Below are 17,482 nucleotides of genomic sequence, written 5' to 3'. Positions count from 1 at the left end.
TAGTGTCATTTTCTTGTGTGTAAAGACCTTACAGGCTTTCTTGTGTTAAGGACCTAATGAGCCACTTATTCTCTTGCTACTCCTTGGAATGAGTGATAACGTCTGCTGGAAAAGACAGAAGAATTTTTCTATATTTCAGATTAGAAATTTAGGCAGTTCCTTTCATTTGCTCCCAAAATGCAATTAGGCTTCTGCTACAACATCACCTGAGTGGGGATTCTTGGCAAGGCTCTGGTAGAAGGAGGGGTATCTGGTGTTCACAGGTTCTGGTTCAAGCTGTCAGACTGCAATGAGAACTGTTCTTTGCTTCAGAACTGGTTTATGTTACTAGTTTTGGGGTAACATTTTGTCATAAAAGCCCATATATCATATATAGTGATTTGGCAGTTGGAGTTCATGCTGCCAGCTGATCCTGAATTCCTTGCTGTTGGACCTAGGGGAAAAAAAAAAAAAAAAAAAGGTGGCAGGCATGGCTTTTGCTAGTGTTGTCCTGCTGTGCTGGGGCAACGTCTCCGACTTAGAGAGTCACACCAATGGGTCTCAGGGTAAAATTCCCTACAATAATTCACCCCAGGTAAGTGCACTTTATAGTAGTGCCTTTGTCTGAGAATGCTATTGTGGGTAGCGTGGACTACAAGTGTTGTTACTGTTTTGTCTTTGTAAGACAGGTATTTTCAGTTTCTGTGTGGACATGGTCATTGCTAAACTTTATTTTGGCACCACCTTAACAGGTATTTCTCCACATCTTTTCCACTTTGCATCTGCCTGCAAAAGAGGTGTGGTGTAACATCACCAGCCTCAGTACTGGCAGGTGTGGCCTTATATTTGTGCTACGTGTTCTAGCAACATCTTCCAGACCGTAAGTGAAGGGGTAACAGAGGGAAACCCATTCATCTTCTCCCCTATGATACAAAATTGTGTTCCCTAACTTCAGCCTGGACTGAGCAAAGCAGGCTTGCTTCCTACCCTGCCTGCTCTCGTCCTACTCTGGATAGAAGCGTATGGGTATAATCCAGTTTCCTTTCGATCCTAGCAGCCATGGCCAATCCATAACAGGGTGACTGTCTTCCAGCCCTGTCCCTCACGGAGGTTTCTGTTAGTGTGATCCTCTGCCAGGTGACTACTCCATTAACTTCTGTTAAACCTTTTAAGTTTTTAGAACAGTTGCATTCCAGCTTATTCTGATTTATTTATCTATTCTTGCTACATAAATTCCAGCTCCTAGATATTAGTTTCTATATTCCTGATGTGATCTTTGGAAAAAAATTCCTGTGGTAATAGGGTTGGGATTTTTTGCCTTTCCATGAAAAGGGTGTGCTCCCAGGCTTTGGTTTGATTGGATGGAGTCAGGTGGATGCATTGATCTTGCTTATTTACAAAAGTGGGGATTTTGGGGGTGGGTTTTTGCCTGTATCTGATTGCGACACTGGACTCCAGCTAGACACTGCTCTTAGGCTGTCACGTGGTAAATGTAGGGCTGCTGCACACTGCAGCCCTTCTCGATCAAGGGACAATTTTGGAGAGAAAGCATGCCGAGATACACGGTGCATGTCCGAGGGGAATGGCTGGCAGTGCCGTGCCTGAACTGCACAAACACGATCGGGTGGCTGGGAAAGGAAGCTGTGAGACGGTACATGAAAAACAAACCTGACAACGGGGGATTTGCCTCAGTGGAAGAAGTAAAATTTTACATTCGAAGGTGCAAGGGACTTGGCTTGCTGGATCTTGATGATACAGTGGAGGATGCTCTAGAGGACAATGAATTTGTTGAAGTTGGTAAGTAAAACCTTAAGCAATGCATCGCAGAGTGACTGTGTTGGCATCTGAGTCAGCAAACAGTCATTTAGTTTATCTAAAACTGCTTCTGAGATAGTGTCAATGATATTTATGGAAAAATACTAAAATCCACCCAGTTTTTAAGTATAGAGCTATGTAAGGTATAGAAGCTACAGGATTCTATACATGTCATTTGTATATGATATCATATGTGCTATATGATTGTATGGGATATGAACTGTGTGTCCAAAGGTTGAGTGGCTCTTTTGCCTTTAGAGTACCTTAAATAAACTACATAGTCCCTTGTTATTTTCCTAGAAGCATACAAATATATTTGGGGCTGATAACTTAGAATTCTTACAGGTGTGTATTACAATGAATAACAAAACAATTTGTATATAGAATACAATGTAATATTGGTCATGTTTATTTCCATATTTCTTCTAGTTATAGAAGGAGATATAATGTCTCCAGATTTCATACCATCTCAGCCAGAAGGAGTTCATTTGTATCCTTTTCTGAGCATTTTGTGAACTTCATTACAACTCCAGATTTATAATTTTCTAGATTTCCCTGTTCTTTTAGTGTTCCTTCATTCTTAAAACACATTACCAGCTGTAATTGAATGGTCACTACATGTGAAATCCTGTCTGCCCTTTATTTTCCTTTACAGAACTTTCAGATACAGCAAATACCGAGAACCAGAACAGGTAGGAATCACCAGTGATTTTACAACTCGGTAACAAATCCTGCTGTTCACTAGAATGTGCTGAGAGTTCAGCTACTGCAGCATTCAAGAGAGCAGGGGGTGTTAGACTGGCTGGGTCTAGGAATCTAAATTATAATGTGCTGCTTATGTTTTTGTTAGCAAGTTCCTGTCATGTATAAGTGTGAGTGAGCTTCCTGTCATTGCTGAGTTTTGACTGTATTTTTTTTTATTTCTTCTGATTATTAAGCAACTTTATACATATCCCAAACTAAAAGGTGGTTCTTTGGTGTAGTATATTTCTTTAGATGGCAACAGCCTAACAACGGAGGACTTGGTCAATTTAGGAAAGGGGCTCTACAAGATAAAGGTAAAGATCCTGAACAAACGTAGCTAAAAAATATGGATATATCTTTCTGCAATTAAACTTAAATAATTATAGATAAAATTATATTTAAACTATGTTGCAGCTCACACCTGAAGCTGAAGCTAAAGTCAAACAATCACGAGAAGTGATTGAAAGGATCATAAAGGAACAGACGGGTAAATATTTTTGCCTCTAACTATTAATCATTTAAAAAAAAACTTCATCGGGTTCCCCCCTTAACCAGCAGTGTATGTTTCTTGCAGTTGTTTATGGAATCACCACAGGGTTTGGGAAGTTTGCCAGGACTGTCATTCCAAACAGTAAGCTGAGGTAAGTTGTGTGTGTGGCTTTCTCCATCCTTTCTTTTTGGAAAGGAAGAGGAGGGAGGAGTTCAACCCTGTACTCTGTGGTTAGATGAGAGGGGCTGCTTCAGTATTTCCCTTTGCTTTGTGCAAAATAAAACCTGACAAAACTTATTTGGGTTTTTACCTTTTTTTTCCATAGGGAGCTTCAAGTGAACTTGGTTCGTTCGCATTCTGCAGGTAATAAGAAATTGCTTGGTGTTTTTCCTTTTCTGCCACTGTTGGTAGTGGGTTGGTAACTGAGAGGGTTACTGTTTCAGGTGTGGGGAAACCTTTGAGCCCAGAGAGATCTCGCATGCTGTTGGCACTGAGGATCAATGTCCTAGCAAAAGGATACAGTGGAATATCCCTAGAAACGCTCCAGCAAGTTATTGAAGCATTTAATGGTAAAAAGATGTTTAAAGAAAATTCCCCCTCCCCCCCCTTTTTTTCCTCTTTTAATTGTTTCGTTAAAGGGTGTAGCTCAATGTATCAAGCTATGGATGTTGATCTTTTGACTTGGTAGTTGTGAGAGATCAGGACCAAAGCTTGGCTGTGACCAGTCCTGTAGAATATCATGGCTAGAGACCATTCTTCTGTTGAAGAACATGGGTGTGAGCAGAAGTGACGGGAAAGGCTGAGAGAAAGGGATGCAACAGGTAGAAGTTTGGGAAATGAGCCCTTAAGAGGTCAAGTAATTAGTTCAAGGCTAAGCTTGACTGAGAACATGACTGACTGGGCAAGCTCTTATACAAAGGCTCAGGTGTCTAATGTTTGTTCTGTCACATGTGCCACCATCTTTTGGGACGCCAGGATTGTTGGGTGGAGCTATTACCACATAGAAAACTGCACATGTTTGTGTTTGTCAAGCAGACCTGCTTGAGCAGCACCTGTTTTGTGAGTAGACCTCCCAAGACCTACATAAGTGTTCATGAACAAGGGCTACAAGGCAGCCACGCAGAAGAACATGGCTGGTCAGCAGCTCACGTGGCCATGGCTGTCAAAGCAGTTAAAATTGGGTGGCTTTGCCAGATGCTGTGACAGGGAAACCAAAGGGGTGTCTGTGCTGTTCGTTAGCTGATGTCTGTTAATGGTCCCTCTGATGAAGCATGCCAGTGTGGCTGTGATGAGCAAAGAGCACCTCTCTCTCTGCAGTGCTGCCCTCTTTTGCACCCTCCTCCTTCTCCTCCCACAGCAAATGAAGGAGCTGCAATTCAGTGTTTAACTCTGCAAAAGAAATGAAACAGACTGGTCCCTTCCTTGCTTTTTCTGCAGTTCTCTGGGCTCCATTTCTTCATTTCTACATGTTCAGTGCTCAGGGGGCTGGGGTAGGGGGAAGAGGGCTCCAAAGATGGTTTGTAGGAGTTATCCAATGTTTAGTGGAGTGAGAAATGAAGAGGTAGCTTTGTCCACACCAGGTGGTCACCCTGCAATGGAGAACTGAGAAGAGTGATGTTCTACCTGCCTGGCTGTGTGGCTGTAGATGCAGTCACCCTGGGCTGTGGTCCCCCCACTCCAAAACTAAATGCAGAACTAAGGGAATTTATGTCTTTATAAACTGCAGCTAGCCTGAAAGCAGGGACAAATTCCAGTCTGCAACAAGAGTAGTCCTGTTGGTGCCATTGACCGTGGTTGAAGGATGTTATTGTGACCACACTCATGTGCTGGCTTCTCTGTTTTCCAAGGAGTATATCAAGGGGAAGCTCTAACAGGAGTCATTTTTGTTTTCTTTCTAGCATCCTGCCTTCCATATATCCCAGAGAAAGGAACAGTTGGAGCCAGTGGAGACTTGGCCCCCCTCTCTCATCTTGCTCTGGGATTAATTGGAGAGGGAAAGATGTGGTCCCCAAAGAGTGGCTGGGCTGATGCTAAATATGTAAGATTTGTGCAACTGATTTGCTTTTTTTTCTACTTTCTGGCTCATTTGCCAAATTGCATGTAACATTGAGAGAAAGAGAGCTTTTGCTCAGACTAATAACATGTAAAAGTCTTTGGATTTTTTGTACTAGTTGGCATTTGGATTAGGTTGCTTTTAGCAACTCATCCTCTACCTTGAGGAAGGTGGATCCATGAGAATGGAATAACTGACCCACATGTCACTGGAGCAGATGTGAATATACAGCATGTTATTAAGTCCTAAAGAAATACCATGCCATAGTATTGCAACACAAGTTACCACAGTGACATCATTTAGGACCGGGAGAGAGGGATGGGATATGATACCAGCTATGAAAGAACTATTACTACATCTTCAGCTCCATGAACATCAAACTGCTACAACAAACCCAAGATCATCTCTCAGATTCAGAGCTTCAATGCTGAGAGTAACTGGAGATTTATTGGAGGCAGGAAATTATCAGTAAAATTTCTAGTGATTTTAAAATGGCTTTAAGTGAATACACAGGTCTGGACATTTCATTTTTGATAAATTAACTAGGGTTACAAGGAACCTTTAGAGCATCTTCCTTTACAAGATAGAAGTTTTACAATGAAATTAAATTTTAATGAATTGTTACTCTGTCACTGATACATCAGCAGATTGATCTAGTGTTGAATATCTCCAAGTCTGGCCCCTCCAAAGTCTTTCATGGTAGTTTGTTCTGCTACACCTATCACTCCTATCCATGAATATTTGAACACCAGATTTATTCATGGATTGATAGCTGTACCATCACCGTAGGTTGGAGAAGTACTGAGAACTCACAGGGAGAAGAGTAGGGAGGAAGCAGGCCAGTGTGTCCTGGACCTGTGGGACCAGAAGTTACAGTTGTACACCTCTGAGGTGTATTACCTCTTCAGTTGGAGAGGTTGAGAGGATTCTAATCAGAATCAAGGTTATGCCATTCCCACAAGAGTGAATGCCCTATAGAATAGGCATATAGAATAAACTGAGTAAGACTCCTCCTGCCATTGGAGATTTTCTATAGAAAGGGTTAGGGAATCATTTATAAAGGAATCATTTATGCCAAACCAAACCTGCTGTGAGGCAGGGGGGAGGCAGAACTACCTTCCCAAGACGTTTCCAGCCTTCTCTCCTATTACTCTCTCCCATCAGCTAATACATGGTAGATGTTAATGGGCTGTGACAGTATCTCGCTTCAGTGCTCCTACTATCTTCTTTTACTGGCACTGGCAAATGAGGTGCTAGTTTGGAAGCCCAAAACTGCTGTTCTTTATTTAGCCCAGCAGAAAAAAAATATTTTTAAATGTTTGTGATATAAAGCTCTTTTTCTCCCATCACTTAAGGAATTCCTTAATATTTTTATATTTTTTTATTTATGGAAACATTTAAGATTTAAAAGTTTTATTGATTGAATTACTGAAAAATATTTTTCATTATTTACTTTTTTATTAATTGCTTTCACAGGTCCTGGAAGCCCATGGTCTGAGACCTATTACCTTGAAACCAAAAGAGGTAATAAAGCATAATGATGCCAGCTGATGGAAAACAAGCATAGTCAATCACTAGTAGCTTCATACTTACAATTTAAGCATGAAATAATTAACAGTCATTTTAAATCAAGTGCCAGAAGGGTATTAATGAAGTATGATCAGGAGTGTGATTCACCTCTCCTAGTGTTACCCTACTTGACTTGAAATGTTAGACCCAAGCTTGATGTTAAGATTGGCTCTGTGGTTGGTGGAGAGAGACAGGCAGCTTCAGAAAACACTTTATATCATCCTGAAACAGCTGTCTAAGAAGCCCTCTCAATGTACCTATTTGCCCTTTGACCATAACAGGAGCTCAGATGACTGACTTGAACCAGGTATCTGACTTCTAGATCATTAAAACTAGGTGAGATGAATCTCACTGTAAGTTTATGTGGGAACACAACAGATTTGAGAGCTGTGGAGCTCTCCAATAAGGGGCCTCAGTCGCTGTAAAACAGCACCAGGAGCAAGAAGCCAAATCCAGTGTCTCCTAAAGGCAAATGGAAGGCTCCCATGGGCCTCATGTTTGTTTAGAACAAACCTAAAGCTAGTTTTAACTGAACTCAACAAATCTTTTAAAGCAGTTATAACTTCTAATGCCATTTTAATTCTCCACTTGATTATGATTGGGTCTTTCACCCTCCTATGCTCATAATTTCTTTGGTTTAACTAATAACTGAAGAAGAAATTAATAAAAATAGAATTCCACTTTAAAGGACTGAAAAAGAATATTTCCTGTACTTTTCTTGCTTAAGCTTGAAATAATGTGAAATAAACCTCTTGCTTGGAACTACTGGAGCTCCAAGGGTGTCTCTAGTGACTTAGTAAGGTCATGAACATAATAATTTATGTAGCAAAGATGTCCAGTCAAGCTGTGCATTTTATGATTTCAGGATGATCCAGGAAGCAAAGGTCTTTAACTCATTCATATGAGAAGGAGAGTTATCACAGAGATGGGGAATTATCACAGCATATGAAATGGCTGCAATGAATTTTTCTTAATGTCTGCTCTCCCTTTGAAGGGTCTGGCTCTCATCAATGGGACACAAATGATCACCTCACTGGGATGTGAAGCAGTTGAAAGAGCTGGTGCTATAGCTAGACAAGCTGACATAATCGCTGCCCTTACACTTGAAGTCTTGAAGGGTACAACAAGGGCCTTTGACACTGGTGGGTACTGGGCCTTTCCTTTTGCTTAACAACTGTTGACAAGAGAGGCAGAACCTAACAATCTAACTTGTTTTACTAGATATCCACGCAGTGCGCCCACATCGAGGGCAGGCTGAAGTGGCATTTCGATTCAGGTCCCTTCTAGATTCTGACCATCATCCATCAGAAATAGCAGGTCAACAATCTTAACCTTCACCCTCTCAGGTTACTGGGACAGGCTGAGTCCTTCTACAGTAGCCCATACACTTCTGAGTGAGGAATATTTGTTTTTTCCCTCCCTTGTTCCTTCCAGAGAGCCATAGATTCTGTGACCGAGTTCAGGATGCGTACACAATGCGCTGCTGCCCTCAGGTAAAAACTGACTTTTATTTCCTTTCATAGCAATAGATAAATGATGCAGTCCCCACCTCAGAAATACTGTCAATTACGTGCTGTCTGACTCCATTAGAGGAAGCGGTTTTATTTTGCTTCTCCCTCACTTCAAAGTTAGTGTTAATGGAGACATGTAATTCGCTGATCCCATGCACACACCCATCAGACAGTGTCTGACAAAGTTGTGTTCAGATCTGGAAGAGGCCAAGTGTCGGAAGCAAGGTGAAGGTGCTGGTTTCTGTGCTTGCAGGCTTTGTAGGGCATTTCTTCTGCATTGGTGCTAAGACCATGAGCTGGGGAGAAGTGTTTCCAGAAGCAGCCAGAGTACAATATCTCAAATATACTGGAAGAACTCAATCCCATGAGTTTTAACATGAGCAAAGCTATTAAATCAGTGGAATGAATGGAATTTAATTAATGAGAGGTTTTGTTTTCTGTGGGGGCTTTGTAAGGCTACTTTTTCGCTAATAATATTTCTGCCACTGAGTATCTTCCATTTAGGGTAAACCAACCCAAACAAGTAAAGAATGCCACATTCGGATTACCCTTTTAGCCATACTGCCATAATATTAGTAAATATAGTCTTTCAGGTGTCTAGGATGGGCAGTGTCCCACAATGATGCTCTTGATTTTAAGAGCAAATCCAAGACCATGTCCATGTGTGGGAAATTATGGGAAAGAGGGTGCCTGCAGCTCAGTCAGCATCCTGAAGATGAAGTGTAGATACCAAGCTTAGGTGCTAATGTCTTTTGTTCTAGGTCCACGGAGTTGTAAATGATACAATTGCTTTTGTGAAGGACATCATGATGACTGAAATCAATAGTGCCACGGACAACCCTGTATCTTTTTGATGACTTCATTTCTATGTAAACCTTTGCTTGGCCTGTTTTATGCTTTTCTTCTATATAATTATTTGCGTAGGAGGCAAAAAAGTCGTAAGTGGCTTTAGCCAAGAACTACCATTGGTTGCAACAGCAACCTCTCTTTCTTTCCCCATGTCTGCATTGGTGCACGCAAGTGTGTGCTGGGGCAAGGAAACCACATGTGCATATGGTTTAGCGCATGTTAAATGTTGCCTAGATGAGATTCTATACACTGAATAGATGGGATTTGGCAACCAAACGGATGTAGTCAGATGGTGACTTGTCATATGAAACATCTGTTGGTGCAGCATGTGTGAAACCTGCGCTATAGAGCAAGATTTGTGCTCAGTCAGGGAAGGCAGACAAAAGACATGTGGCTGGTAAGCCTCAACATGGCTCAGCCTGGTAAACTGTGCACAGTTCTTGCACTGGCACTGAGCAAAGCTGGATTCACCTCAGCAGCATAATGATACTATACATACATCATTTCAATAGCTGGTAAGCATTACTGCTTGCAACGTGTCTAAAATGCTATCTGCCATGGAGAGAATCTACCAAGGAACTGAGAAGCTATGCTAGGATCCAAACACATGTGTTTGTTTGCACCCCTTCCCACCCCTGATCAAACACCTCATTTTATGTAGTCTATTTGGAAAAATACATGTCAAAACTGATCTACAAGTTTGGAGAACTGAGATTGGGTCTTCATTTTCTGAAAAGTGAACAAGCAGATATAATATAATGTGCTTGCAAATAAAAGTCTATTAGCACAAACATTCCTTCACTTAAGATATTCTGATTACTGACATATATCTGTCATGTAAACTGTATTTCACCCATGTTTGTGCCTTAACTTCTCCTTAAAGATGGTGTTTGCTGAAAGAGCAGAGACCATTTCTGGAGGAAATTTTCATGGTGAATATCCTGCAAAGGTAATTAAGCATTTAGAGAAAAAAAAAATTTCGTTTCTGGTTTGGTTTTTTAATTTGTTTTTTCTGTCATCTGGTTTAATGAGATCTTCTTTTATAGGCTCTGGACTATTTGGCAATTGGTGTGCACGAACTCGCTGCAATTAGTGAAAGAAGAATTGAGAGGCTTTGCAACCCCTCCCTCAGCGAACTGCCTGCATTTTTAGTTACTGAAGGAGGTCTGAACTCTGGCTTCATGATTGCACACTGCACAGCAGCGGCCCTCGGTAAGTGCTTGAGCAATATCATCAAGAGAGCAAGCTAGAAAGACCAATTTATATCAAGGCAGTTGTAATTTGATAGTAGATACAAAGGCATCTCACTCCTGTTTTCCATCTCTTCTCCATGTGCTTCGTGCTGTCTGGGTGCAAAGTTTGAGCGTTGAGTGCAGCTGCAATTATTTCAGCTTGGGATTCTTTATTCTCCACTGACCCATGGGCATGTTTAGTGCTCTGAGCATGCAAACCCTTAGGTGGAGTTTGGTGGGATTGCTTGTCAGCTTGCATCTTTATGGAGCTGGCAGAGAGTGCTCTGATTTACAGTCACCAACATAAGAGCTTTGGTTGAAATCAGTGACAGCTGTGTATCCAGGAGCCTGCAAATCAGCTCAGATAGGGCTGTAATTAACAGCAAACACTGCAGGCAACAAACATACATCTGTCTGACCCACTCTGCTGAACCTAGAACCTCTGCTTGAACAGTAAGCAGGATATACCTCTATTCCTCACTTCTCACTAGCACAGGGACACCACTTGTCTCAAAGCTGGGCCTGATACCCTTAGTACTCGGTGTCTCCATTTGATGGCCAGGTCTGTACATCAATATCAGACTCCATAGTCCTCAGGAGACTGGAGTTCTCAGGGCTGGTTATCGGAGGAACACACTGAAAATAAGCATTAGTGCATTTTTCCACTAGTACTCATGACTAAGGCAACAAGGAGCCTGCTGACCACTGGGATATTACAGTTCATAGGTTCAGGAAGGCATGAGCCAACATAAACATGCTATGAGTAGAGATACAAACAGACAAAAGAACAGAAAATGTCAGATGAATGTGTAGATAAACATCCTGCAGAAAAAAAAGTCAATGAACTAAATCGATGTGATAAAACAATCCTGCCTAGGGGCCATTTTGGGAAGTGGAGCTGGAAAAAGACCTGAAACGCTTGTCCCCTTGTTCGAAGGCTGAAAACATTTCCTTTTGGCTGGGCAGAGTTTAGGATGGCTCCAGGCCTTAGCTGTTGCTTGGCTTCAGGTTTTGCAGCTCACTACTGCAATCTGCAGCAAGAGATTCTAGGGCGTTTGTGGTCTCTGCTGCAGGGAATTAAAACGACAGCCCTGCCTTCTAACTCATCGCTGCATTGACACCACAAGTCCATGAGTTAAAACCATCTTTCCCTGGTCAAAATAGCCAGGAATTTATCTAAAAGTGAAGTTTGAGCTCTTTTTCTTTTTTTAACAAGGTATTACTAATATTTTTAAGCCACTCTGCCAGTTTCTAAGGTGTTTGTGTACCAGCTAATGTTGTTCACTTCTATTAACCCTGTTCACAGGGTTAATAGATAAAGCTGCAAAAATTTTGCAGATGTTTCACAATGCTGCTGGATGGGTCTCTCCCTTCCTCTCTGATAACACTGTTCCTGCCAGACCAAACTGTTTGCAGTACCCACATGCAGCCTCTCTGGGACCTGCTGTTGCCTGCCTGAATGCACCAGCTGGGCTCTGGCCCTGGACTGTGTCACTCTCAGCCTATTTGCAATTGGTATCACCACCTCTCTGCTGCTCTTGTTGCTTTTCTGAAGCCTCTAATTTGGTGAGGGTGTTACACAGCATCCTGCTGGGCTTCAGAGAGAAAAGGTCTGCATGCAGCCAGAGTACTGTGAATGCAGACTTTGTTTCTTCTCTTCTAAAGAGCAATTCTCAACCTCAGATTGTTGTCAGGTGGTGCCTACAGCCCTTCCTGAAGCCAAATTCTCCTTGCTTTTGGGTGCAGCATGAGACTTACTCCAGGTCTTGCACCTGGCTTTCAAAGCGGGAGCACTCCCACCCTTCCTTGCCTCGCTATGAGGCTGCCCACGTCCCTTCTCTGGGCACACACACCCCTGAGAATTTGTACCACGCTCCTGCAGCATCTTCCTGGAGCAAGTTCTGCAAGTGCCTCAGCTCTGATGAGTAGAGACCAGATGCTGATCTCTATCTCTCTTCTTGAAACCAGGGTGGGGGCAGTATCTGTGACCAAAACCAGAGGGAACCAGTGCTCTTTACAAAGAGTTGCCTTGAAGTAACAGGCAAGACCAGGCTTGTATTTCAGTTATGCTGTCCACTCTTTTTCTTCAGTTTCCATCAGGCCTTTGAGCCAGAGCAACCCAACCCCAGAGATGGAAGAGTGAGCAGTCTTTCTATATTTGGTTAATATTTGCATCTAAAGACTGATATTGGTTACTGTTTTCTGAGACAATGGTAATTTTCAAATGTTTATTACAGATTACTCAGTCCAGGTAAAACACTGATGTGTCCTCGAAAGGGGAGCAATAGTTGGACCTTAGGTAGTGGACAGGTTCTTTGCTCCAGGTTGGCCATTGCTTCTGCTGTCTAGTGCCCATTCTGTCCTACATTCACTGTGCTGCTTTTTTTCAGTTTCTGAGAACAAAGCCTTGTGCCACCCCTCTTCTGTGGATTCCCTCTCAACCAGTGCTGCTACGGAGGATCACGTGTCCATGGGAGGATGGGCTGCAAGAAAAGCTTTGAGAGTTATTGAACATGTGGAACAAGGTAAAATAAAAATGCTGATTTCCAGACAGGCATTATGTATGTAACTAGATTAAGATATTAGTGCCATTCCTTATAGAGATATTTTAAGAAAAAAGAAGTTAATGCAGCTGAAAGAACTATCTAAAAAATACTGTGTTAAGTACATTCTTTTACAAGTATTTGGATCTTTCTAACAGAAATGAGGTAAATCTAGCACTAAGTGTTTCTTGTGAAACAAAACTGCTTACTGCAGGACACTCAGCGAAACTTTCCTCTCATGCTTACAAGGACAGATTGCTCCTTTACCTTTTTTAAAATTTATTTAGCAGATAGTATGCTTAGATACAGGTGTCAGCTGTTAGTGGAAGAGCAGAATAATACACGGCACACAAATACTGAACTAGCCCACTTAAGTTTATACATTTGAGTGCTCTGAAGACTTAGTTCTATAGAAATACATTTTTCATGTGCAGAGAAATGAGTTTGAGAAACCGTGTGTTTCAACGACATGCTGAGAAACAGTGTGTCCTAGATCCAGTTGGTTCACCCAGTTCCTTGGGTGAACTGGCTCGTGAAAATGAGGAACTAATGCTAATAATGATCAGATGTGAGGTAGTGTGGTGGTTTAATCCCTGCCGGGGTCTGAGACCACGCGGCCGCTGCCCCTCCCCCACAAAGGGAGTGAAATACAAAGCCCTGAGACTGAGATAAGGAGAGGTTTAATACAACAGTGCAACAGCGACAAAACAAACAACAACAATAACAGTAACAGTAATAACAATGAACAGAGCAAGGTATATACCGATACAGCAGTGAGAGAACCGGCGGCGCCAACCCATGCGTCCACCGATTCTTCCCCGCGCTCGCGCCAGGATGTGATGTCAGCATGATATATGAATAACCCGGCTAGAGCTTCCCCCCTACTGCTGGGGAAACTTAACCCTATCCTGGCTAAACCAGGACAGGTAGGCAGATATGGGGCAAACTTCACCAGACAGAAGACTCTTCCAAAGCTCTAATTTTACTAGTGCTTTCACATGGGCTCTTGCAAGCTTCATAGGCAGAATTTTCTTTTATAGCTCAGGTCCCTTTCTTCTCAGTCCTAAAGAGGTTTTCTGATTTATGATGGCCATTAATTTGAGTATTCAAGATACCCTGGAAATGATTCCTGTGGATTTAAGACTGGTGACCAGGAGTTCCTGGCACACTGAAATGTCTGTATGGCAGAGCACCCAAAATCTGCTTGCTGAAGTGCGGGATACTACCCTCAGCACCATCCATGAAACGATCCTGCTGCTGGGCTGCCTCTCTGGGGCGTGTGAATCCGCTGGTCTTTTCACATTGCCTGAAACCACATCATATTGGCCAGAACAAACGCCAGGGATCGCTTTATAAGGGAAACCTCACCTTGAGCTGTGCCAGATCAAATGCCAGGGATAGCTTTATAAGGGAAACCTCACCTTGAGCTGTACCTGCCGAAAATCCCTTTTACTGTTCTGATTTCCTAGTTCTGGCTATTGAGCTGCTCGCGGCCTGCCAGGGCATTGAATTCCTACGCCCTCTGAGAACGACAACGCCATTGGAGAAGGTCTATGACCTTGTGCGCTCCGTTGTGAGGTAAGATCAGATAAATGGCTCCCCCAGAGGTTACCCATCTGGAGACCGGCTGCTGGCAGTGATGGTTAATGTTTGGCCAATGTTTGCAATGTGTCTCAATACAGGCCTTGGATGAAGGATCGCTTCATGGCCCCAGACATCGAAGCAGCTCACAGGCTGCTTGTGGAGCAGAAGGCAAGTGTTGACTTTCAGCACGTGCAGTAGGACTGTCTGGAGGACCATGCTGCAGTTCTGGTTTGGAAATACCCTCCATTCACTGGATGGCCTCACTAAAACCATTCCTCTGCCTGGAGCGAACCCACCAGATTTTCTGAGATTTGGTTTTTCTTATTTTTAGTGGGATAGATTTAGAAATCAGTTCCTAAACTTGCCCTGTGGAATAAATAGCTTACACTATTAAATCTGTCAGGGTCCAGACATAGGTCCAACTTTGAATTGTTTGAGGAAAGGGTCCTATAACCCCACAGATGTCCAAAGAAGTCGGCAGTCTCTACAGATGGTGATCCTCGTTCCTGGGGCAGTGAGTGTTCTCCAGCCTTGAGGACCTTGGGCGTTGTCTGGAAGCAATAAGGGGATGTGGATGAGGGAATAGTGTGGTGAAATGCGTTAACCTGGGCCAAGTGTTTGTACAGCTCTGGGATCTGTTTTATTTGTTTGTAAAATATAAGTAGCAGAATTGAGGAGAGTAAGCAAATGGGAAAAGAAAATCCCATTTGTGGATTGGTTGGGGTTTTTTTTTTGCCTTGCAACCCTTACAGGAGGAGAGACAAAGGAGACTAGAACATTTTCCTTTTCTGCCTTAAACCCCAGCCACTGTCCCTTTCCTTTTTCTCTGTCCATGCCAGCTGCCATTTTGCTTCCCCATCTCCTTCATGCCCACGTGGTTTTCTAGCAAGTGACAGCGATCCTCTCCCAACTATTACACACAAAGCATTAACCTGGTGACAAGATGCAATGTTTTCACCTTGAATCCTTTCACCTTGTCCCCCTGGAGCTGTATCTTTTCCCATCCCCTGTCAACTCCATCCACACGCTCTTCCCTAAACCTCACTCTGCCTGCGTCTCTGGTTCCGCTGATCATGTACAACATATTTACGTAGGTCTCTAATTCTCGCCTCTGCCCCAGAAACTTTTCTACAGGGTTTCCTGAACTTGTGCATTGATGTCTTACCTGACCTTTTGTTTTGCCTCTGACCTGCTGTTTCACTTTCTTGTTTCACAGGTGTGGGAAGTGGCTAAACCTTACATTGAAAAGTACAGGAGAGAACATATCCCTGAATCGAGACCCATTTCCCCAACAGCTTTCTCCCTGGGATCACTGGAAATGAATATGGGTGTTGGTCATGACCACAGACATGAGGATGAACTTTAAGAGTTGTGGTCCTCTGGTAGAGAGCAGATCCTGTCCAGGGCCTTGCCTGAGGGTGGCTGTTCTACTTGACTTCAACGTGATTTCTTCAGGTGACCCAAAGGACATGATGGTCTAGCTCAGGAGCACATACAAGATAGCAAAGACAGCTTTGTCATGATAGTGTGGTTTTGACTGAATTTCCCGAGCTTCCAAACACAAAACATTCAGACTCCTGCTGAAACCAGTGGATGTTTTATACAGGACCTCCTGTATTTGTTTCGTCAGCTCTTTGCTTGTTTTGTCTTCATCTGTGCCAATGATACCAAACAGCCTAGGTGTAATATTTTCACCTTTTTTTTCTTTTTTCCTTTGGGTAACTGCTGTGATCCCATTCATTCTGCCACAAGTAAAATTATCTTTACACTTAATTCTCCTCTCTTTTGCAGATCATATGTGAGGTACAGGATCATGTGTAACAAGAGCATTTTTAGAGCAGGTGGTTCATAAATCAGAAAAGCTGTGTGCATAAAAATATGCTATGGAGATCGTTGCTCCGGAAGAAATATATTGTATTCTGGTGATGAACTACACTTAATGCAGCTTTCCAAGAGATATGGGTTCACACCTGCAATAAATAAACTGAGGCTTCACATATGGATGTAGCAATCTATTTTCCTGTCATGTATGATGATGAAAATGTAAAGCAAAAGCCTAATTTGGAAATACAGAGGATGGGTGGAACAGGGGCCAGGAAAGGGGGAGGAGGAGATGTAGGAGTGATGGATGTGAACCCATGCTGAAGCAATAGCATCAAGATCTACATTCCTGTGGCTCACCGGGTATCTGCCTGGCTGCCAAGGGCCCTGTCCCCACAGAGGGGCTCGTGTCATAGTGTTGTAACATGGAGCACGCTGACCTCTGGCACAGACTTTATTTTGCAAGGGAAGAGTCAGGATTTAGACTTTACATAATGGTGCAGTGATGACATGTAAAGGCTGGTTAACAACCACTGCTGGCCTGATACCCATGGCTTTGGGGTGTTCAGCATGAGCTGGAAATCTTCCCAGGCCATCAGATGTGCTGCAAGGGGCACCCAAAGCACTAGTATGGTGCTACTCTCAGGTGTCTGAGACCTGCTGTGTTAAATGTGCCCTGAGGAGAGGACTCCTGCCTGCTGGCAGGCTATCAGGGAGACACCTAACCTGGCCAGAAGACCTGGAAACTAGGGTACCCAGCCATGGTGTGTGAGCTCCCAGTTCAGCTCCTTCCTTCTGCACATGCTTTGCAGCATCTCCAGCCTCTGTCTCCTTCCTGTGCCAAGTCCCTACCCTTTCAGCTCGAGGCTCTCTGTAGCAGGTGTATCTCAATCTTCTCCTGAAGCTGTTCCATTTTCTATAAAATCAGGTGTTAATTAAAATCAAGTGTAAGAACAAACAGCCAAGGCTTATATCTTGTAGGGTCAACCATTTGCCTGCAGCCTCACGTTATGGCTAAACAATACAGTTCCTTCAGCAGCAAAGCCAGCAGAAGTTCCTACCCACTGCACTGTTACTTACGTCCTGCACCCAGCCGCTGCAGGAGCCGGCATGGTGAACATCATTGCTGAAATGAGCCACGTTAAAACAAATAAACAAAAATCTTCCTGTGCTTCAGTGGGGTGTGGCCTTCCCCGGCAGCTGCACGTAACAGCGCTGCAAACTGCGCAATGGCAGGACCACGTAATTGGCTGTCAGGAACCACTTAAGCCAGCTGTGCCACCAAAGTATAA

General features: G+C 43.1%; 1 protein-coding gene across 1 annotated transcript; it reads left to right on the top strand.

Moving 5' to 3' along the window:
• Positions 1-1,419: 1,419 nt before the first annotated feature.
• HAL (histidine ammonia-lyase) lies at positions 1,420-16,368 on the top strand. The gene is made up of 20 exons (XM_074870791.1): positions 1,420-1,776; positions 2,224-2,284; positions 2,459-2,486; positions 2,778-2,852; positions 2,953-3,025; positions 3,113-3,179; positions 3,354-3,391; positions 3,472-3,597; positions 4,927-5,066; positions 6,558-6,605; positions 7,645-7,792; positions 7,872-7,967; positions 8,085-8,143; positions 8,923-9,003; positions 9,894-9,959; positions 10,057-10,222; positions 12,633-12,767; positions 14,255-14,363; positions 14,468-14,537; positions 15,586-16,368. Exons 1-20 carry the CDS (start codon positions 1,530-1,532, stop codon positions 15,733-15,735), a joined length of 1,983 nt encoding a protein of 660 aa, XP_074726892.1. The 5' UTR covers positions 1,420-1,529; the 3' UTR covers positions 15,736-16,368.
• The last annotated feature ends 1,114 nt before the right edge of the window (positions 16,369-17,482 follow it).

The sequence above is a fragment of the Strix uralensis genome, chromosome 5 (assembly GCF_047716275.1).
Source record: "Strix uralensis isolate ZFMK-TIS-50842 chromosome 5, bStrUra1, whole genome shotgun sequence".
Lineage (NCBI taxonomy): Eukaryota > Metazoa > Chordata > Aves > Strigiformes > Strigidae > Strix > Strix uralensis.
Note: the sequence above shows the minus strand (reverse complement) of the source record. Positions and strands in the feature narration are given on the sequence as shown.

Coding starts and splice junctions, on each gene's coding strand:
- HAL (XM_074870791.1), top strand. CDS start 1,530: ATGCCGAGATACACGGTGCATGTCCGAGGGGAATGGCTGGCAGTGCCG. Junction 2,853..2,952: donor AGGGGCTCTACAAGATAAAG/GTAAAGATCCTG, acceptor ACTATGTTGCAG/CTCACACCTGAAGCTGAAGC. Junction 14,538..15,585: donor GGCTGCTTGTGGAGCAGAAG/GCAAGTGTTGAC, acceptor CTTGTTTCACAG/GTGTGGGAAGTGGCTAAACC.